The sequence below is a fragment of the Wasmannia auropunctata genome, unplaced genomic scaffold (assembly GCF_000956235.1).
Source record: "Wasmannia auropunctata unplaced genomic scaffold, wasmannia.A_1.0 LD336078.1, whole genome shotgun sequence".
In the NCBI taxonomy this organism is placed as follows: domain Eukaryota; kingdom Metazoa; phylum Arthropoda; class Insecta; order Hymenoptera; family Formicidae; genus Wasmannia; species Wasmannia auropunctata.
Window position 1 is genome coordinate 4335212 of NW_012026812.1, and position 22775 is coordinate 4357986.

A 22775-nucleotide genomic window follows, 5' to 3' on the forward strand; every position below is an offset into this window, starting at 1 on the left:
ATTAATTCGTAAAAAGCTTTATTACAGAATCAAGAACGAAAAAGAGAGTTTGTCCTAATTTAAACCTAATCTTCCTGCCGTGAGATTATGAAGTGTCGAAGCATTCTTCAGCATCTGTGTGGCATTTTTCAAGATATTGTCGAAATTGCCTTTATCTTCATCCTGCTTTTGGAACTGTAAGAGTATCACGAGATACGTCGTAACGGCACCAGCGATCTATAAAAAAAAATTATGTACTTTTATTTATTTATTTTTCTGTATTCAAATTAGAGTATACAGAAAAATTATTATTTCTTACTGAAGTTACAAGAGTTCGATCCAGAGTGAAAAGTCCGCACGCTGAGAACTCTAAAGGACGATGTAGAAGCTGAAGTGAAAATATCTCTAGTTGTTTTCTGCTTTCTTTATCGGGACTTGTCGACAGTAATTGACTGACCAAAACTGCTGTTTTCTTTCCCTGAAGATAATTGCAATAAATCGTGCAATAAAATTATGGAATAATAATTATAAAAAGCAGGCCATACGGGGCATACGCGCTCAAGGGACATCGAATCATTTTCGAATCGAAATCAACAAACGAAAGTCTTGAACGTCTTGAAAGTCTCTTATTAAATCAGTTGCAATATAGTCAATGTGCATCAACATATTTCCCACATACAGCAGGGAATACAATAATCTCTCTAGATTTAAGATGTTGCCTGAAATGCTAAATGATAGAAGGTATAAACAATTTTTTTATCAAGTTCAGACTTTACCATTTTTTATGTACTTAGTATCTGATAGTGCGAATTTTTTTTTATTTTTCAAAATCGCACATATTGAAATAACCGACATTTTTCAACAAAATACATGTACAGAGTGAAAAAATATTTGTCGACGTTTAATCCCCGAATCTTTGAAAATTTGTTTTATTTTTATCTGATAGTAAATTATCGTTATTTATTTATTTAAATTATAGATTGACCTGTGTTGTAGCAGTATACGTAGGCTGTACGATCATGAGTAACCTCCAGATATGAAAGATGCACCATAATCCTTGTACCGCGAGGAATAGTGGTTCACGTCTTCCATCGGCCTCCATTATTAAAAAGTACGGTGTAATGATTAAATGTATTAGGCAAGTGATTGTAATCACAAGAGCCACAACGCCATAAGCAGCATTTATGAGCATCACTGTGTCACATAACGACGCATGCACTGTCATCAATTGGGATATGCTGTCCGTGAAACTTTTACCATCTAGAAAAAGATTTATTTTAAGGAGACATTTCAATTTAGAGAGCCCGTTTTTCAAATTATTTTGGAGAATTAAAATAAATAAACTATATCAAAGCTATACAGTATTGGAAAAAAAAGATTAGTTGTAGCACTAAGAAACTGTGTGGAGGCTAAATTTACAGTCATAATAATGCGTGGATACAGCTAAAACTTTAGCAGCGTAGCCAATTTTAATTAGCTGCAGACGTTACATGTCCGTTAAGGGCCACAAAAATTTATAGTTACAATATATATTTTATAATTAATAAGTGCAGGCTAGCTATATATATATGTATATTGATAGAACAGGTTACGATTATTAACGATTATATATATATATTTCAGATGCCATTATAAAAATAATCATAAAAACAAAAGATATATCTCTAGAACACTGTTACTCTGTTAATTACTTAAAAGACTTTAATTAAATTACTTATTATGATATCCTATTTAACGAAATAATATTACTATTATATTTAATAATTATTCAAAATTTCTTAATTTTCAAAATATTTAGACTTTTTTCATTATTATTTATATATAATTAATTATGAACAATTACGATTTATGTACATATACACGTACGTCTTTAATATAATAATATATACGCTTTAATTTTCATTTTGCTTTTATTTATTTATATACTAGCTGGTATGTCTACAACATGGTAGAAATTCAAAAATATAAATATATGAATATATTTCTAGGCGCCATATCATTATATAATCGTACCATTTGTGTTAGAAGAATCCATTATCTTTGATCTTCGAAACATTCGAACGTTTCCCACATCTTGTCGAACATATGTAGCGTGTTGCCCTTGATCACGAAGGTCACCGGCTAAAAAATTTATCACTTTAAAAACCGTGTTTGAGAGAAAGGGAAGTAAAAGGAAATAAGGAAAAAGAGAATGTAAATTTAAAATTTCATTAAAAAAGTCATTATAAAAATGATGATGTTGATCAAGAGACAGTACACATAATCACATTGACGTCTGATCGTGTCACGTGTACGTATAAACGAGGCAAGATGAACTGTTGCATACTTATATACATATTCGCGAATCGTCTAAGTTGAAAGACATTTAAATTAGCGGATCTCGTCTAACTTGGACCAATCTGCAAGTTTTCTGTATAATAGTAGGCTTAATTGCAGATAGTTCGGATTTGAATTATATATATATGACGAAAAAATGTATTTTTTTATGTGCTTTACAAATGAATGATATATGATGCAAGGTCCAAATTGAGAAACAAAAAAAATTTGTATAATTCAGATCTTACAGTCGAATATTGGCGTTTAGAGCTAGGTCAAGTCGATCACGCTGATATGACAATATTTGTTTGATAAAAGCAATCTGCACGTGCAATCTGTACGTATGAAATTTGAGTTGTCAGAAAATAGTCTAGTAGAATACAAGAAAAAATAACGTTAAGTTCACAAAAATAGATTTCGCGATACCTATTCGATGCAAGTATAATATTAATTATTATAGTCATTACGAAAATTTGTGTGTGTGTACGCAGGCGCGCGTGATATTAATGTGATAGTAAATATTAATTATAATAATATATATATCACTACTGCATATTTACTACGTCAATATTCACGCACACATTCATATAATGCACAAATTGTCGGTAAAATATAGCGGCACTATAGTTTCAATTTAGGAGTTTCTCCTTAAGCAATTATAATTGCAATGATGAGTGATACGCACCTAATCCAAGATCCTTCCTAAACTGGTCTGTGATCCTGCCACTCTTAAGGATATTCTCGAGATTTTTGTTGAGCCTGCAAAACCTCTGGTACACGTTGTACGTAGCAACGGCGTATTGAACTTCCATCATAATGATGACTATATACATGAAATACAGGGGAACGTAATTGATCGGACCTTTGTCGTTCAGTTTCTTGTTCAGTTTTACCTCATAGTGCCATGTGTATATATCGAGGCACGAGATAATGATAGAATAAAGAAGACTGCACAATGTCAAGAGGATTGTGTATCGTCGGATCTTTTTCGGCGAAACAATTCCCAGCTTCTCGTCGCACTTTAATGCAGATGAATCGAGTATGATGAGTATATGAATATTGAATTCCAATAATTATAATTAAATGACTTACATCGACTAATTTATCGATGATAGTTTGCACATGTTTCCAGCGGAGAATTGAGCCGATAATGGAGGAAGCTGTGAGACTCATTACACCCAATACATCGCTGGTGGTAACAATCACTGCGTTTTGTGACTTAAGTCGAGTACTGTGTTCCCATCCATCTCTTAAATCGCGCCAGTAACCCCAAATCTCGGCGCCGATTAGACATGTCAATAGACACACACTGCAATACATTATAGCTCTAATTATTTTACTTTATTATACTTTATAAGAATTAAATCTTAATGACACACTCTGACACTAACATGCATATATGTATAAAATAAATTTTTAAGAATAAGAATGAAAATAATTAATACAGAATAGTCAAAAAAGTTTTGTCAAAACTCTACTTATAGAGCAGGTATTTTATAAGTTCTTATAAATTTTCACCAGCAAAAAAAAAAACAAGTGCTGGCTAAATCGCTCTATCGCGTCAGGTTTTAAAGTTATTTTAAATCTTATACTTGACGCCGAGGGCACCACCACGGCTCTACATCGTACATGTCTCCTGATTTTAAGATATCAATAGCGATTTACTTTTCATTAGTAGACACTTTTTTCTTTTTTCATGTTTGACAAGATTAGTAAGAACGCGCGCGCGCGCGAGTTGAATAGTCATGTAAAAAAAAAACAATTCTAAAATGGCTAATGCTATAAGCAGTGCTACGCACTTTATCCTTGAAAAACAAACATTTTTACTATTTCTGAGATAATTTTTTATCCTTTACTAATAAGGAATCAATGAACATGTAAACATGCATTCATCTATTTTTATTACTTATAATTATTAAAAGTAATTTATTAAATATCAAATTCCTAAATTCCTACATTTCTATACATTTCTAATATGTAGATGTATACTAATAAAAGTATTAAGATTGCAAGCTTTAGGACATAGCTGCATAATTATGCGTAATATTATAATAGCTTAATTAACCATGATTATGTACGTGTGATGATTTATATTTTATATTCTTTTTCCAACAAAATTTGATTTAGTTTGAACGGTATTATATATACATGTGTAAATAAAATTACAAATTACACGCGCGCGCAATATTCCTATATATGTAAAAGCATTAAATTAATTTAATCCGTATATTTGCGTGAATAAAGAACTCGATTTTATCGCTCGTTGTTACCTGTAAACGCTATCAGTGACACTCAAACGGCCTTGATATCTACCAGATGCTTGTCCAACGAATCTTGTTGGAAATACACCGGACAATTTGCTGAGGTGATAGATTGGGAACACTGCTTGATATAGATCGCTATTTACCGACTTGTTATTCGCCCCATCGGAATTTACGTCGTATTCGTTCACTTTTGTAGGCTTGTCGCTTTTGTAGGCTGCACACATTTAGAATACATATATCATATTATTCCTATATGTTATCGATTCAAATCAACTCGAAGTAGAGTAGCATATGGTATTATTATTAAACAAAATTCAATAAATATACTGGATTTATTTATACAGCACAATCATTAAAATCCTGCAAATCGTGATGCGCTGAATTTTATTTCGTATACTAATAATTATATGTATGTAGCACTTATCAATCTTTTTTATAAAAGAATAAATTACTTTATTAACGTTAATTAACTAAGAGTGTAGGGAAAAACTTTGATGTATATTAATTATTTTTGTAAAAATACTTTTTTAGAAAACGTAATTGTCATTTAAAATTATATCAATTCATTTAATATATTATTATTTCCTCTTTATTCAATTTTTTCTTGTATTGCAAATTTTTCCATGTATTTTTAAAATAGTTAAAATAATTAAAAAAAAAAAAAAAATAATAATATTTGCACATTTAAAAATTAAATCGGGAAATAACAAAAAATATAATATGCGTTATCTTACTATTCGCCATTTGTTGCTTATCGAAATTATTCCAGCATATGTGCGTTTTCTTAGACATGAGGACAGTTTCGTTGATATTTGTAGGCGCGATCATAAAATAATTCGTGAGTTGCATTTGATGGCTTCCTACGAACACATACAATATATAACTTTTAAAATTCATAATTTTTCAAATCATCGTAATATTTAAAATAAAATATCAAAACAGAATTTAAGGCATATTTAAGGTATATATAATATACATATATAATAAAATAAAAATAAATTGCATTATAAAGGCGATATAAATATCATCTTTTCGTACTTAGCAAAAGGCAAAATCACGAGAAAATCCTTCGTGAGGACGTCACTCCTTCGCGCGAAATTAACTTTATGAGAATCGTCGTTGATCGCATAATTTTGGAATTTATCGTCGGATTTACCAGCGTATTTACCGAATTTACGTTTTACGTTGGAGTACAAATTGCAGAATAGAATGCGGCTGACCACGACGTGAATGCGTTGTTGCGTCTTTATATTCTCGCACCTGCTCATTCATACTCGTCAGATTGTCGACAGGTAATTGTTGTTGACGATTGACTGCGACCGATGCTTATCCTTCGAAAAAAAAAACACCCTTTTACTGGCACGCATAGCGCTCAAATGTGCAACGAAATCCCGGAATATACACGTTTGCACGCGCAACGTTTCTTAGCAGGAATCTGCGAAATGGACTCGTTAAATAAATCGCTAGTATTGTATATAACTCTCATTGATAATAAGGAAGATATAATATTAGTTTGTTTCAGATGACACAAATCATAGCTGTTTCTTCTCCCAATCGATAGCATAATTTCAGGACAGTCATGCTCTTTCCTATATGCAACGTATTATTAGGCAAGTGTCAGAGAGAATAGTAAACGGAATTATTATTATTGTTGTCGTTATTATTATGGTCGGTTAAACGCACGCAAACAATTGCATTGCAATTGTATGCTTGAATATATGCGAAAAATATTCAGAGCTTTTTTTTTTAATTAATGTAAATTTAAAGAAAATGCATATCAGAGTGCCAGAGATTAACTGACAGCACAAATACTTATATCTATAAAGATATAAGTATTTGTCATACATATTTATCATAAAAAATACACTCTATAAAAAAAACTTATTGTATATATGCATATATCATATTTCTCCTTTAAAATTATAAAGTTTTTATTAGAAGCATTTCTTTCTAATGTAAGACAAAATAAAATAGTTATGAGCTATACGTATATTAAAATTGTATCAAAACAATTTTTATTCTCTTTGTGTATCTCATATGCATGCAGTCATCCATTCAGCATATATATGTATATATAATATCCATGTAAGTATAATATATATATTAACATATACATGAACATACTTTATAAACACAGTTTGCTGTTAATAGCGCTAGTTTATCGATTCAACGAGTAATATCCAACTTTCACGTCAATAATGTATCACAATCTACATCTTTAATCAATTATGATTTATATCTAATGTTAATTATATTGGTAAACACTATATATATATTTTCGTTAAGTTGCATTTAATATTCTTTTTGCAGATTATTTATGTATTTCTTAATATTAATTAAATTTGAAAAATATAATTAAAATTCTTGTCATTTTGTATTTTTCTCATGTGCATGCAACGCATTTATAATATAATAATAAAATACGATTTTATGTGTGCGTATGCGCGCGCGTGTGTGATGGTGTGTGTGTGTGTGTGTTTGCGCGCTTTAGAAAAAGTTAATTGTCTACATGGAATATATATTAAGTATTGGACACAAACAATACATTAATTAAATTATATAATAATAGCAACATTATAAATTAAATTATAATTTATGTGACACTTATAATAAGAAAACTAAAAATTTATTATACTTTTAGATTAAGATCTAATAATAATAATATTATACTTGCAATGAAAGATATAAAATAATTTTATCTAGTTATAGATTCTACGTACCGCGAATTGAAGAAAGCGCGTACATGACTGAAAGAACCGTATAGCCGCAAGGAGAGCTCTCGCGTCGCAAAGAAAACCTTGTGTAAACATTGTAACTTCGATTATTTCTGTATTTCTAACACAAGCCGATCAAGCGACGCGATAATATGTCTATAACTATATGTGGGGTGATATATAAAGGATTGCTATATATTTTTGCTTCGTATCCACACAGCACCAAGTACTTAATTTTATAAGGAAGAAATCGCGTACGTTTCACAATTAATATTTAAACTTGTTAATGCAACTACGATAGAATCTAATATTATATATATATATATATATATGGTGTGTGTGTACGATGTAATTTTTATTTATAGTAAATGTTTATATATGTATACATACATACAACAATATGTGTACAGAAGAACCACGAGAGCGACCATCCCGGTTATTTACGTAGGGGACCGTCAGAAGTGTCAACACCTCCCGTACACTAGCGCCAATACATCCATTTTTGAAATACTACGTACTACATCCATTTTCTAACATTGTCGATAAAATTATAACGTTGAAAATGGATGTGGTTCGAGTTTGTGCTATATCCATAAATATAAAATCATATATATTGTATTATATTACGCGAGGGCGCGCGATCTTTTTAATTGATCAAGTTATCTCATTTTTACCGAATACGTCAGCAATTAAAAAGTCACAGAACAATTATTTAACATATTTTCCTGAACCCCCAACAAGGTATATTATTAAAGGCGGCCAGCCAAAAGCAAATTTGTAATAAAATGGGATATTTTGATTGATTAGAGGGACTCTCTGATTGATTAATTCGTGACGCGCGACGGATGACGCGTCCAGTAGAAACTCACCCTTCGTGAAAGCTGCAAGTTGATTGGCTACACAGTTATCGGTCCAAAAACTTGGACCGATTTCTAGTATCGTGGATACGAGGCTTTATTCATGAATTTCGTGATGATCATAACACGCCATCTTGCGTTTATCTAGTCTATCCTTTTTGCAGTTTTTGCATTACCATTGGTGATTGGACAGAGAGAAAGAGAGAGAGAGAGAGCGCGCAGCAAAATTAATAGATAGATAATATCAATTTCATACGTAGTACGATTCCAAATTACACTGAATTAATTATTGTATTCTTCCAATAACTTCATTTTGTAGTGCACGTCCAATTTCATTGTATTCTTAAGTGTGTATGCGTTTCCTATTTTATTACGAGAGCAAACGTGAGATTTGGCGCCAACATAACCTCGTTGCGAACCCGTAAAAACGGTTTTTATTAAATGCAACTCTGATGAAATATTTCGGTAGCTGGCCTGAGAAATGAAGGAGCTGGAGGAAGTTAACTGCGAGGTGAGTGATTACATAAAAAATATTTAAATTATTGGTTTATAAGCTATCGCGACAGTTTGAAACGCTCTCAATTGATAATTTTTTTTCTACTTTGAATCGAATTGGGCCGAAAATAAAAATGGATTCTATTTGAAATAAAAGAAAAAACTCATCGCTTTTATGTATATATATATATATATATATATCAATTTTCACGATAATTCTCTCGTACAGATTCGCAGAATCGTGAATCTTCAATTTCCTGTGTCAAACTGGTTAAGAAATTTAGAGTATGGTCAATCTGCGAACCTTCAAGAGCACGACAATGTTAGTGATTGTCGTGGAGGATTTCTGCATAATGCAACATACGCATGGCTGAGTTATGGTTGCCATTTGGTAGTCTTTAATGTGAAATTAGGAGAGAGCGTTAGCAGTTGGATGTTTCGTGGTATTGTAACATCCGTTTTCCAATTTCCTGCGCAATCTGGAGAATTTCCATTGCTGCTCGTTGGAATAGATAATTGTGCAACCAAAATAAAAGATTCCTTTGGTTTATTGTGTATATTTGACTGTACTACATCCCGTGTTTTGAGAGCTATCCGTGTAAGTATTATTTAAATATTAAATATCCTCTAAGTAAATCACATTCATTTTTTAATCACTGCTTAGGATTGTAATTACTTATAGGTGATTATTTGTTTTGTATTTTTATTACGTTTTGTCCAGATGCCATGTGGGATAGAACAAGTCTGTGTTGTGACGGGTGGTGCAGAATGGGAGGAATTCAATGATAAAAGACCTGATAACATACTAAGCGAAATGGATGGAATGGCCTGTGTAGCTTTGCGTAATCTTCAGCATATTATGATCGATCTCCGACGAACTATATGGGACACACAAGATTCATCTACTGTTATGGACGAAACATCACCGGCAGAAATTGATTTTCCATCGGCAAAACAAATTATTGGTAGATGTCAATTCAGAAATCGAGAAAAGCATGCGGCTTATAATTTGTTCAACAATCGTAAGTACTGGATACAGAAGTTGATAATCATTATCTAAGCACATTGATACTATTAAGCAAGTGCAGGCACACACGCACGCACGCACACAAATCTTGAATTAATATTTTATCAGTAATTGGTAATTTAATTCTCAGGTATAGAAAAACACATTGGCTTTAACAGAGAAGATTTTGAATCATCTTTGCTCGGCGAGAATTTGACCACCGCGATCGTTAGCTCCACAAAGATTGGCTGTTTAATTTCCGGCTGTTTAGGTAGAGTGATAATTTGGCAGAATGATGGCTCCATAGGATGGATTAGTACGCCTATCGACGAGAACATGACAGTTACGCATTTGGCCTTGTTGGAACCCACGGATGATCCTAGACCTTTTTATTATTTGTGGGTTGTATTCCAGGACGAATTGTCAAAAGCGCCACCGATACTGCGAATGTACGCCATGCTGTTTGAAAGGAAATACTGTGACAGAGAGATAAACTTGTACTTCAATCTAGAAGATGATCCCAGTCTCAAGTTTGAATCGGAACTGAACGAAGGAGATAAGGTTATCGGTTTGTGCACCGTTGAGAGAGAGTCCAATCCAGAACAGACCGAATCGGCTGCTAGAAGAGGCGAGGATAATCTGCTGCTTATCGCCACCAACGACAGAGTATTTCTGTTTGATTTAAATCAATGGTATAAAGAGCAAATGCCGCACACCATCAGCGAGTGTCAGAATCCAAACAGCATATTAGCAACGTATCGCACAAAATCGGACGCACAAAACGAGGTAGACAGTCAGTCGGTCATAAGTTTCGCATATATTCCGCACAGTTTGCAAGAATTTTCCAGCAACAGCCCGAGCTCGTCCGAGGAATTGTTTTATCCCAACTCCTTGTCCCTTGAATGGATAGAGCTTAACTCAACGAAACTGACATTCTGGATGACTCGTGGGATTCAGACCGATTTGCTGCGTGAAATTGCTACGGCGGGTCCAGTCGTATTGATACAACCATTTGAAACGTTTCATAGATGTCTTTCGGTCGGATTGGTGCCGTTCAATTCGGAATTTTCGTTCGCCAGCGATCAAAGCGCACAACGAGAGATGTTGCTGTCCCTCTGCTTGGAACAGCGGTGGTCTACTTTTCTGATAAAATGCGCTACAGAGTGGTCGGACGGTAGTGCCTCTTACTTGTATCCCACTTTCCTTAAGTGGGTCGTCCAGAGAGCTTCTATGATAAAAATGATTGCGGATCGGCTTTGTATTCCTCTGTTTGATCAATCAGGCAGCAGCATCGGTGAAGCTGATGTAAAAACTTTGCGATTTTGCTCGCAGCAATTGGAATGTTTGTCCAATGTAGTGGGTAAATTGCCGTCCGCGATGATGGACTTGACGAAGCAACGAAGGACGTTGAGACGCGTGTCTATATATTTTCAAGTACTCCTTTGGTTCTACGATGTAGGACTGTTACCCGAAATGCAAGATTTTGAGGAAAAGGAGGAGGAAGAAGCAGCAATATCAGCAGCAGACAGGGCGGAACAACAAGAAGAAGAGGAGGAGGAGGAGGAGGAGGAGGAGAAGGGTACGCTGCCTATCTCCTTAGCGCTAAGAGTGCCTTATCCTTACGAGAAACTTTCGGTGCTTTATAAGGAGAAGCGGGCACAGTTTTTAAAAAACAATGGCAGCAATCGCGAAAAGGAGGAAAATTTATTTATCGACGAGCTGATAACGCGCGAATGTTCCATGTTGAAAGCACAATGGGAAAGAGAGGGTAGCATCGCTATGAATGGCTGCTACCCACCACCATCGTTGCAATCTCTATTACGATCTTATTTAACCGATTGTCATCAGACGGAAGCAAATGAGATTAATTGCAGACATCAGATCACAATTTACCTTCTAATGGACGTGGCTATGCTGCTGCAGCGGCTGTATCCCGCGGTGAAACAGCTCATCAAATATCCGTCCGCATTCATGATGAGCCCTAGCCTCATCAAGCTCACTCAGGCATTCTGGCTGCTTGATCACGAAAATTATCAGGAATTCCTCGACACGATAACCGGCCAGTTAGTCTGTGACTCCGATATTAAGGATTGGCACCACAAACTCATATTGCGTACTTTGGTGCGTAATAATCAACACAAACTGGCGCTCGTATATCTTCGCGTGAGAAAACCTGCCCTATCCTCCATGGAAGAGCAAGGTATGGCCATGAGTCTTTCGGTGGAGCATGGTCTGGTACAGTCCGCTTTCCATCGTCGGCCACCCTGTCATTACGAACAACTGCTAACCAGCTTTTTCCAAGCATGCAGCAAGTACGGCAAGCTCGACGAGATTCTGCACTTAGTACTGGACGTTGAGGAGGAGGAGGTGTTTGTTAAATTTCTCGAGGAGAACAAGATGGAAGATTTACGTTTATTATACTATCTACAACGATGCCGTTACACGGAAGTAATTGGCGGCTGCTATCCGATTCGGCAGTCAAACTTGATCAAAGACGTGCAGTCCACGTCGTTCAGTATGCTTGGCGCGTACGACATGACCTTGCCTGATGTCACGAAACGATTCTCCACGAATACGGCAGCGAAAAATTCAGACGCGGATCTGAAGGCGCGCCATTCCCGACCGATGTCGCATTGCAAAAGCCACGACAGACTGCGGAATATATATGAGACGGCGATCACGAAGGCCAGAGAAACTTATTTACGAGGAGAAAAATCTCAGATCCCGTTTGTCAGTGCGCCCTGCACGTCGTTGAGACTCAACAGTTATGGCGTAAACATGAATTGTGTATTGTTTCCGGCGCTGATGCGAGTCGATAAGAGGAGCAATAATCGTGGCAAACGTACGATCGATCAGATCTACGAAGAGATCGAAGAAGATGCGGACATAATGTCATCGGACGGCGTAAAACGCCGGAAATTATCGGATCGCGAGAATGTCTCCGGATCACCGTCGAGTAACGTCGTTTCGGACAAACGAGCTTCGGAAGAATCGGGATTGTTGGAAACTTTCGAGACGCCTCTGGTAAAGCGCAAACCTAATGTCTCCACGAACAAGGATCACGTTCTAGAGACACCGCAATCTATTTTGAAGATTAGACAACTCGTAAGAAACTCGACGTCTCCTACCGTAATATCCCAAGTGAAGGAGGCCTGCACCGATAGACTGTCCACCGAGAAGGAGAGGAAAATCAGTAGACAGATACGATTTCTTTTTAACATCAATCAATCCAAGAAAGATGCTCTGACGTGTGACGAGGAGGAAGAGGAGGATGAGGAAAAAGAGAAGGAGGAAAAGGAAGAACAAAACGATAACGAGACCGATATTTTCCTCCAACATTCGAACGAAGCGAGTAATGATGCATTCTTCAGTCCTTGTTTGGACGCAAACAACAAGTCTGCAGTATATTGCGAAAGCGCGGTTTTGAATGACAGTAGCAATACTTCCGGTAAGATTCATTGCTACGCCCGTCCGCGACCCAGCCTCAGAAGAAGTGCCTTACAATCGTCCGTAAACTTGTCCGCCGCAGCGACCTCGATGACTTTCGAAGAGACGAACAAAGAATCCCAGTTTATTCCAGGTACACCGAGAGGACGTAGCTCCTTATTATCGGCCAGCTCCATCTATTCGACCACTGTACTGTCCTCTGACAGCAGCGTCGACATCAGTGACCTTACAAGGAGATCAGGACGCACCAGTCCGTCGCAATGGAGATTGCCCGGGAAAGGAAGAGATGGAGATAACGATAAATTTACCATTTCATCCACTCCATTAACGAAGATTATAGTTTCTCAAACATCTGTTAATGTTGACGTTAAGCGAGCGATGGAAGGAAACGCGAATAACGAAGATGTTGACGTGCTAAGGGACGTGTCCATTGAACGATTTGATTGCGATGAAAACGCATCAAATCTCGCGGAACAAGAAGACAAAGTCGTGGAGAGCGAGAATCGAATCGAGAACAAATACAATAACGGCGGAAGGACAATAACGGCGAGGGAAAATAGTCGGAGTTTGCTGAATTACGAAATGCCCGTATTCTCCGAATCTGGGAAGGTCACGGAATCGAGTCCAACCCAAGTTTCGGACGAGTCTGACGAGGAACTACTTGGATTGCGAAACGACGACGAGGACAGTGCAGACGAACATGAGGAGATGTTCGAGAGTCTATCCACTATTCTGACAGATGACACGCAGATGCATTTGGATCAAAGTCAAGTACCTACTTCTCGTTCATCCCACGAGAATCCGGCATACGGAACAGAAGAATGCGGCATAACGAAATCCAACGGTTTGCAAGAATCGGTGCAGGGTGACATTGTAATGGGTGACATTGATTTGACTGACGATGAATCTGCGAATAGTAGAGCTGCTGCTGCTGTGACTCCGCGGGTAGTACATGATGGTGCGGATAATAATAAAGAAGAGACGCATTCGATGCCAATTCATGTTCATTCAAAGCGTATATTTTATTACGACATGTCGAACATTACAGACGATGAGTCCGATTCCAGTACTAGAGAAACTGCAGAAGAACCAAAAGCGAAAAATGGTAGGTATTCCAATTTACAAGAACTCTACGTCGCGCAGAATATCGAAAGGGAGAAGAGCGACGAATCCAATGAGAAGAGTTATTATAAATCAAGTGAGAGAGAAAGTGTCTTGAAGAGAAACCTTGATAATGATAAAGCTCCATCAGCACCCCGACAGCATCGGGCCAATGTCGATGACAGGTACGACAACATTTTTTCAAGCTTTATAAAACTGCATAAAGTAGACGATCGTAGGGTCGAGATATCCAATGAAAATGAGAAGGAAGCCGAGAGGAAGCTGTCAGCTGGCGACAATTTCTCGGAAAGTGAGAGGAATCGAGTTGAGGTCACGGATGTTTCGTCTGTACGTATGACTAGATCACGTAGAGCAGATTCGGTCGTAATAGACACAGCAGATGTTCCGACGCGGCATGCAGAGCCAGATAAAGTCACCCGTCTACGAAGAGCAAGTTCAGTGACGAAGGATTCTCCGCGATTGCAAGGGACGACTACTTTGGCCACGCTAAATTTTCCAAAAGATCATTCGTCGCAGGAAACGGAAATATCACCGTTGGAAATATCATCGCGTTCGAGGAGAGCGAGTTCGGCAGCAAAGGAGATAAGGATAGATTCTCCCTCCTCGGGAAAATTACGTGGCCGAAGAGCGAGTTCTCTCGCGAAGGACGTGCTCGTGATGAGCTCGGACGAGAATAATCTTGAGTCACAATCAGAAAACTCTGATGCGCAATCATTAACGAGAAGAGGTCGCAGATGTACGTCCATTGCGAAGGAGATGCAGCCGCGGGATCTCGAAACGAAAGATAGCGATTCCGAGAGCGTCAAAGACGAATTACCAGTCAGAAGAAGCACAAGACTCGCTTCTTTCGCAAGAAAAGAATTACAGGCGGACGTGCCACTGGCTTCGCGAGAGAGGAGTTTTGCGAGGGAGACGGGGAGTGACGACGAGGAAGGAAGCGAGAATGCGAACAAGAGGTCTTTGCGGCGCACGAGAATGTCTTCGGTATCGTCTGATACGGATTGTAGTATTGCATCGACAAGCAGATCATTAAGATCATCTACAAGAGATTTCGACAAGGAGCGTTTGACTACAAAGGAGCCAGGCATTAAAACAAACTACCGGAAACGCGGTAGTTCAGTACCTAAGGAGATGACGGCGCGACTCGGCATAGGATCACGGCGACGTAGGTCCAGTAGTATTATCAACGAAATCATCCCAGAGGTCGCCGAGCCTCCGGACGATTCGGAAAAATCCGGGAGTTCCGCCGCGAGAGAGATGTCGCGGGAGATTGTCGTCGGTAGACTAACGAGAAACGCGCGCATTCGAAGCACGTCAGTGCTGTCCGTGCCGGAAGAATTGGAGGAGATTTTGAGTCCGTCATTGAGGGAGACGACGAGAGCCACCAGGAAGAAAGCTGTACAGAGTAATGCCAGACAGAGAAGAGCGACCAGCGCGGATGTGACACACACGGAGATGAAAAGGAGAGTTCGAAATCGCGTTGACGCGATGGTGCCGCCAATAGCGGAAGAGCTTGCGGAGAATGATATCGATATTTCAGCGTCTGGAAAAAGGACGGTAACAAGCACGATCAAGAAGACGAAAAAAGACATGGTGAAGCCAAGACCAAGAGGTAGACCGCGCAAGACCAGCATGAGTCAAGAATCCAGCAATCTCTATTCCTTCTCGCTGCCGGAGAAGACTGACGACATGCCGTTAGATGAGAAAGGTATAATCTTAACAAATAGACCGCGCTTCAGCTTCAGCCAAGTAAATGCTCCAAGTCAGCTTACGCTCTGCAGGCAACTCTTACATCTCGTAACAAACTGAATTTTTTTTTGTCAATATTTTGTCACATCTCTTCTTCTCTCTGGAGGATTGCTTCAAGAGAGATTGCACTTTGTAAATTATCCTTTGAATTCTCTCTTCCTTTCGCTCAAAAGAAGAATTCAATGTTTATCAATTTTTTACACAAATTAATTATGAACCTACTGATAAAATCGCTTAGTCGCTTAATTATGTGTACAAGCTAGGACGTAATTCTATTTATTTACTTATCCGAATAGCGGGTATTCAAATATTAAACACGTGATTTGATGATCGTGCTCTTCAATTTACAGACATTGGACAAGTCCCGAATTATGTGTTCTCACCGCCCCAAACCAGATCTAAAAATATTTCTTCGGACCAACATCATCGTAGGTTGTTGTTTTTTAATTAATTTGCGATACAATCACTTCTCTCACTTTTTTTAACTTTAACCATCTTTATTTCGTCTCTTTTTATTAAAGAGAGAAAAAGTAAAAGATAAACAAGTTGATTTATATCCTATGTTTATATTTTCCACAGAAAAATAAGCTCGTTTATACCGAGTCCTTATCAGGAAGGAGATCAACGGCCCGCTGTCTTCTCAGAGAAACCTCATGGCATCGAATCCGGCCGTTACGCTCGTTTAGTAAAAAATGATTTTGGATCGCGATTTCGCGAAAAATTTATTGTATCTAAACGATCCAAAAATACAACAGATCTTGATTAAAACTGAAAATTTCCCAGAATTCTGTCGCGTATTTAAGTTTGTAAATCTTTCAATACACTTTTTTTTATAAATTTATTTCACATATTTTTCTTATCACCGCAATATTTTTTTCTTTATTACGTGCTTCTACCAATTAAAGCGCGGCACGGCAACGATTACTCGTTGCAGAGCATTAACACTTTTAACACTTACAGGCATAAAATGATACGTGAAACGTTAGGAATCGTTACATACGTAAAAATTGTTGACCATTAAAACTCTTACAAGTTTCAGTACGTCTTTATTCTGGTCAAAAAATACAGTACAAAATAATCTCTCTGGTAAAACGAATAACTACGAATGCTGATAAACAAAAATTCAACTTGAAAGATTTAATTAACACTTGTATTCTAAAAAGTAGAAAATTAAAACGATTATTTTATTTGTAATGTTGATCAAGATCTTGTTTTTTTCTTTGCGAACAACTTGAGATTTGTTTCAAATAACAATTAGGGAAAGTATCTTGATTTTCTTTTCCAATTAATTAATTTTCTTTAATTCTGATTAGATTCTAATCCGAATTAGATTAGAATTTGTGTTAGGGTAATTTAAGTCATGGTGGGAGATAATCGAATATTCCAACAGCGATATTTGGAATATACCCTAATACGATGTTGAAATTATATGAAGAAGTATCTTTCTTTTTTCTTTCAATACTTAGAGATTCAAAAATTATTTTTATCAGATTTGTAAACCTGCAAATTGCAATTCAAATTACACATCATACATGTCCAAGTTGCATTTAAAAAAAAAAAAAAAGATTGTTTCGTCCAATCTCGAGAGGTATATTGCGTTATTTCTATATCATTGTACGAATTGACAAGTGTGTGTATGTGAGATTTCAATGAGTCATGTCAAACAATATTATAAATGGTAAATTATCATTAAAAAATGTCAAAATATCAAACGATTGCGTTGCACGCACACACGCACACACACACGACACGCTCTTTCTTTGGCCATTACAATAGCATTCATTCCGTTTATACATACACTTTAAATATATTTTCTGTCAGTTATTAGTTTTTTTTATGTTAGTATTTCTACATTTTCATTTTGTAGCACAGGATTCTTTGCTACATATTTTGCATATATTAATATAATACATACACACTCTTATATATTTTCGGCGAGAAGACAAGAAATGTATCATATCTTTGTAAATAATTTATTATCATACTCATGTATAGTTGTATTGATACAATAAATGTAAAAGAAAGGTAATACATGATAGTATCAAACGAGAGAAAATTCCACTCACCACAAATAATATAAAAAGAATTCATATATTCTAATAGAATATTGCTTGAAAAGCTATCAATAGAGATTTTTATTCTTCTGAACATAGCTCTTATATAAGTTAATATATAATACATGTAGTACATACATACATAAAATAATCCATATATATATATATATATATATATCCTTTATAACGACAAAGAACTAGTAATAAATAAATTCTAAGCATTTTATAAATGTGTTACTTCGAAATTAATTAAAGGTAATTTCAAAATATTTTTATTTCTTTTTTTTTTTTTGAAAGCGAAATGTAACAACTGTACTTTTTGTAATAACTGTATTTTTTCTCTCTTTCTCTCTCTCTAACATTTCCCTTCAATATATTATAATCGACAATATATCTGCATTTTGGAAGCTTGGTTATATTTCAAAATTCAAAAAATACTGCAATACATTGCTTATATAAGACTCGATTTTAGATTTTTTTATACACGCGCGCGCGCGCGCCCTCATACACACACACACACACACACACACACTAATGTGTGCATAGGTACACACTTTCTTTATCAACACTTTTTTTAAAGGCCTTTATTATTGTTATCTTTGGCAGTGTTGTTTATTTTTTACATTCTACTCTATTAAATACAAAAGGATTTTAAACAATTGCGATTTATTAACAAATTAAACATAATATTATAGACAATCCTTGTAGGGTTGAACGATGTGTAGCGGAAACGTACGATGTACGTGTTTTGTTAGAGTTAGTTTGAACGTATTAGAAACATAATTTGGAAAAGTTTTTATAATTTCTGCATTTTTCATCTGTTCACGCATTTTAATTTTAATGCTCTATACATCTTTGATCTATTAACGTAAATTATGAGATTCTATAACAATTCTTGTAGTCGATCAATATTTGTACACTGTCACTGCTTTCTCGTCACATATAAATGCATCAAGTTGAAAAATATATCTCTTACAAATTGTTCTCTGATTGTCTAAGATCATTTCCTTTTATTCTATATTTAAAAATATCCAAAATTTGAACATATTTACACTAGCTAGTCTTTATATATTTCATATACGTGTATGTAATACACCAGTGTGTTAGAGAGACATATCAGTTACTGAGAAATGTAAAAAGAAAATCGAGCACAATACGATCTATCCATTCGAATATCAGCAATTATAATTATTACTGATAATGAGTAATTCGTTAATTTTTTAAGTTATTAAAGCTCTTAGATTTCTTTAAATGCCCTTTAAAAGGCACATTAGATTTTGTGGAATGTATGGCATTAGTTTACGTTATCGCATAACATATGGCAATACATTCTATTAATATGAAGAAATCATTGTAAAATCTAAAATTCATACACACATGTCGCGAAAGTAAACACACGCACACACGCACGCGCGCACACACACACACACACACACACACACACACACATAAAATAAATGTATCATTAATATTGCTCAATACGATGAATTCTGCTCATTAATTTATATCATTATTTGATGGCAATAGATAAGAAACGAATTTTTTTATAAAAAAATATTGATCTTTCTCTCAACTTTTATGATGTCTCTTTTACTGATGCTTACATCCGTCTTTAACTCGTCGCTTGTGCTTCTCCTCGTGCGCGTTAGACGGTGATTGAGTCTGATTTCGTCGCTGGCCTTGAATTGGCATGTAACATGGTACATCATCTGCCATCAATTCCTGGGGTGGCGTCGGCAAAACGTAAGTGGGGCTTACTGTACTGCTCGAACTGCTTGAAGTACCTCGATGGATATTATAAGTGGGATCTATAATGGCCGCGACATTTGCCACTTCTCGCACATTGTCAATGGGATTGTCCAACGTTTGGATTTCCTCGGGATCCGAATACTGAGAATAATTGGTAGGATAACGAGTTCGATTCTTGTTTGACAGAGTCTTCAAGTCCAGCCTGTCTGGTCTTTGAGGTCTTTGAGATTCTGTGAGATTCTGTTCATCTGCTTGCTGCTGCTGCTGCTGCAGACGCTCCCGCTCTAGCTTCTTCTGTCTCGCCCTCTCTCGTGCTTTACGAGCTTTTGCACGCTCCTTATCTTGAAGCATTCGCGCCAATTCAGCATCCTGCGCCTCCATCGCCAATTTTTGATCCAGTATTATTCGCTCGTCTTCCGGATCGTCGTAATTTTCTTCTTCTTGTTGCAACTTTTTTGCCAGTTCCTGTCATATAAAACAAGATTTAACGCTTATATTTTTACGCTGACAAATAAAACATTTCTTTTTTTCTTAAATAAAAAAAAAATATATATATATATATATATAAAACTTAAATAAATATATATTTAGGTTTTATATACATTTTATTATTATTATTTATATATAAATTTATGTAACCACTTTAGTGTCAATTAATGAAACTTAATTACAAAATATTGTGACTACCTCATCTTTTTCTTCTTGCATACGTCTTTCAAATTCTTGCTGCATAGCTTCATCTCCCAATCTTAATTGTAATCTCATCATTTCTTGCAATTCACGCTCTTTCTGTCTCTCCTCTCGTTCCAGAGAAAGTGCAATCTGCCTCGCAACAAGCGCATCTCTCTCTTCCCTTTTTGCAAAAAAAAAAAGGAATATTTTAAAACAGTAGTATCTTTATGAAATAATTTTTAAACTTTAAATAATGTTATTCAATGTTACTAACTGTTGTTGAACGTAAGTTTGATATCTCAATGCTTCCAGTTCCTGCTCAACTTTGGCTCGTGGCACATCTTCTCTTACTTGTGCATTACGGGTTTTGTTACCAGTATAATGTTCCTTGACTATAAATCATAACAGAGAATTGTATATTAAAGTCTTTTACAGGTACTGACAGAACAGATACAGACATCTTATATAATATATATGCATTTAAATCCTTTTCTGAGCCTCTACATCTTGTACAGAGCATTAACCTATCCATTTTTTCAGCCTTCAAAAAATTCACAAATATTATATACAATTATATTTATCCTTTTTTCTCTTTGATATCTTCTCGTCTTATATTCTTACAAAAGTATGACAAAAATCTTTAGGGCATATCTTAAGCTATATCACATAGTTTTATTTTAATAAGCTTTTTAAAGTCTTTTCCTTTTTTTTCTTTCCTTTTGGCACATAATGGCATGTTTTTCAAATTAATTCCATAATTTTAATTGACAAAGAAAATTTGTATTGTTTTTTCTAAAGTGACAAATTCGATCACTCTACAGCAATTGATTGCATCTTAAGACAACCTTGCACAAATTTAGCATTCTCTATACGTGCGTGCATCTACTTTCTACATGATTAACATGATGAATATGTATGCATAAAATTTTTTGCGTACTTTCTTCATCCTGAAGTCGATAAGCCAATGCTCCATCCTCGTGTACCAACCATTCGCGGCATACTGCAAAATCACACAAATACAGTACAAATTTACATTACGAATGCCAATGCAATGACTAATCGCGTGAGATGAGACCTCAAGTGAGACACATTCGTTAATTTGAGAATCTTTTGCTTTATTCTTTGTTGCACTTGAATTCAACTATGTATGTAGTAAATGTGAAAACACGAAGGAAAGACTCTGATAGCATGCAATAAAGAATCGAGCTTACAGTACACAGAGACAAGTGTGGGCAAGAAAAGAATAAAAAAAATCTTCAAGCCTCACCTTCGTTTACACGACCCGCCTTTGGCAGCGTGTCCGAACTTAGCACGGATTTCGCCATTACACTTTCTCGTCGATCTCACGCGGAAACTAGTACATAGATCAATCGCCGTGTACTCTTATGAGGCTTATAGCAGGTATTTACAACGACTTTGCGCGAAAGCAGTCGCAGCGTTGTTTTTTCTCCATCTTGAAACTCTGAACGACTGGCAAGTGGCAGCAAGTGGCAGTGTCTCGTCTCGTCCTCGTAACTCGTAGGAGTCGTAAGGGTAATGCACACGCACATGCACGTCGTATGTATGTACACACACGCGATGCCGCGATATGCTCACAGGCAGCTCAAGCCCGAGAGAAAGAGAGAGAGAGAGAGAGACCTTGAAAACGAGGATTTAAATCTTGCAAAAGCCTTGAAATTTTTTTTTTTTTCAAATATCAAGCAAATTCGTTGTTGGAGTAATGTAAGAAATATTAAATTTCTTTTGTAGTTGATCCAGATTGCAGCGCATAATCTCTCTGTAATAATTGACAAGTGACAAAGCCAGGTTAAATCAGACAAAGCGGTCGCGTCACGACGCGTCACAAATGTCGACGTAGGTTATGGAGAAGAGTCGAGGTTTTTTGATTTTCGGAACGGATAGTAAATTAGTAGTAGCGCGTGCCGCGTAGTAACGGCGATCAACTGTGCGATGAATGGATGTCGAGCACGCGCCGCGCGCGCACGGTGAAAGGGATGAAATGAGGGCGATCGAGAGAAAGGAGCAGAATTTGCTTTACCTAACCTAATCTAACAACTGGGGTCAATGATATTACTTAGATCGATACACAAGTGTGTTTTGTATATCTCCCATGGGGAGAGGAGAGAACGATAACGTACGGCATGTGAATGTGAATTTTATTTTATCGCCCTTCTACATGACAATTGCACTTTTTTTTTCTACTTGGACATGATTGTAAACCAAATTGTAGAATATATTTTATTTTATACGTGTGAGATTATCGAGAAATTGCAACATTCTTGAATTTCATTGCATGTAAAATTCACTCGCTATCTATATCTATCTATCTATTATATATATATATATATATA

The 22775-nt window shown here is 36.2% G+C and overlaps 3 protein-coding genes across 9 annotated transcripts; 1 reads left to right on the forward strand and 2 right to left on the reverse strand.

The window, feature by feature from the left end:
- Nucleotide 1: 1 nt before the first annotated feature.
- On the reverse strand, nucleotides 2–7733 carry LOC105449031 (gustatory receptor for sugar taste 43a). 5 transcript variants are annotated; one of them, XM_011688014.1, is made up of 11 exons: nucleotides 7668–7733; nucleotides 7280–7356; nucleotides 5728–5890; nucleotides 5294–5419; nucleotides 4566–4773; nucleotides 3388–3604; nucleotides 2981–3314; nucleotides 1993–2100; nucleotides 965–1239; nucleotides 299–457; nucleotides 2–216 (listed from the first exon to the last, which is right to left on the reverse strand). In XM_011688014.1, the coding sequence occupies exons 3-11, from the start codon at nucleotides 5825–5827 to the stop codon at nucleotides 55–57; spliced, it is 1689 nt and encodes a 562-aa protein (XP_011686316.1). In that variant the 5' UTR covers nucleotides 5828–5890; nucleotides 7280–7356; nucleotides 7668–7733; the 3' UTR covers nucleotides 2–54. The 5 variants fall into 5 exon arrangements, with proteins under 5 accessions (XP_011686316.1, XP_011686315.1, XP_011686317.1 ...); XM_011688013.1 differs by having other exon boundaries at nucleotides 7664–7733; XM_011688015.1 differs by lacking the exon at nucleotides 7280–7356.
- A 587-nt stretch (nucleotides 7734–8320) lies between these two features.
- On the forward strand, nucleotides 8321–17978 carry LOC105449034 (protein ELYS). 2 transcript variants are annotated; one of them, XM_011688022.1, is made up of 6 exons: nucleotides 8321–8641; nucleotides 8855–9223; nucleotides 9347–9647; nucleotides 9783–15908; nucleotides 16300–16381; nucleotides 16529–17978. In XM_011688022.1, exons 1-6 carry the CDS (start codon nucleotides 8612–8614, stop codon nucleotides 16713–16715), a joined length of 7095 nt encoding a protein of 2364 aa, XP_011686324.1. In that variant the 5' UTR covers nucleotides 8321–8611; the 3' UTR covers nucleotides 16716–17978. The 2 variants fall into 2 exon arrangements, with proteins under 2 accessions (XP_011686324.1, XP_011686325.1); XM_011688023.1 differs by having other exon boundaries at nucleotides 16300–16377; nucleotides 16529–16616.
- A 418-nt stretch (nucleotides 17979–18396) lies between these two features.
- On the reverse strand, nucleotides 18397–22496 carry LOC105449035 (trichohyalin). Of its 2 annotated transcripts, XM_011688024.1 has the most exons (5): nucleotides 21692–22495; nucleotides 21362–21424; nucleotides 20699–20816; nucleotides 20440–20605; nucleotides 18397–20217 (listed from the first exon to the last, which is right to left on the reverse strand). In XM_011688024.1, exons 1-5 carry the CDS (start codon nucleotides 21747–21749, stop codon nucleotides 19594–19596), a joined length of 1029 nt encoding a protein of 342 aa, XP_011686326.1. In that variant the 5' UTR covers nucleotides 21750–22495; the 3' UTR covers nucleotides 18397–19593. The 2 variants fall into 2 exon arrangements, with proteins under 2 accessions (XP_011686326.1, XP_011686327.1); XM_011688025.1 differs by lacking the exon at nucleotides 21362–21424 and having other exon boundaries at nucleotides 21692–22496.
- Between the last annotated feature and the right edge of the window lie 279 nt (nucleotides 22497–22775).

Bases quoted from the DNA above. Each gene is read 5' to 3' on its own strand.
- LOC105449031 (XM_011688015.1), bottom strand. From the start codon at position 5,827: ATGAGCAGGTGCGAGAATATAAAGACGCAACAACGCATTCACGTCGTG. The intron at 3,315-3,387 runs GTAAGTCATTTA...TCTGCATTAAAG, and splicing joins TCATCGATAAATTAGTCGAT to TGCGACGAGAAGCTGGGAAT. The intron at 1,240-1,992 runs GTACGATTATAT...ATCTTTTTCTAG, and splicing joins GGATTCTTCTAACACAAATG to ATGGTAAAAGTTTCACGGAC.
- LOC105449034 (XM_011688022.1), top strand. From the start codon at position 8,612: ATGAAGGAGCTGGAGGAAGTTAACTGCGAG. The intron at 8,642-8,854 runs GTGAGTGATTAC...TCTCTCGTACAG, and splicing joins TGGAGGAAGTTAACTGCGAG to ATTCGCAGAATCGTGAATCT. The intron at 15,909-16,299 runs GTATAATCTTAA...TTCAATTTACAG, and splicing joins CATGCCGTTAGATGAGAAAG to ACATTGGACAAGTCCCGAAT.
- LOC105449035 (XM_011688024.1), bottom strand. From the start codon at position 21,749: ATGGCGAAATCCGTGCTAAGTTCGGACACGCTGCCAAAGGCGGGTCGT. The intron at 20,606-20,698 runs GTTAGTAACATT...TTTTGCAAAAAG, and splicing joins CAAACTTACGTTCAACAACA to GGAAGAGAGAGATGCGCTTG. The intron at 20,218-20,439 runs GTAGTCACAATA...TTTATATGACAG, and splicing joins TGCAAGAAGAAAAAGATGAG to GAACTGGCAAAAAAGTTGCA.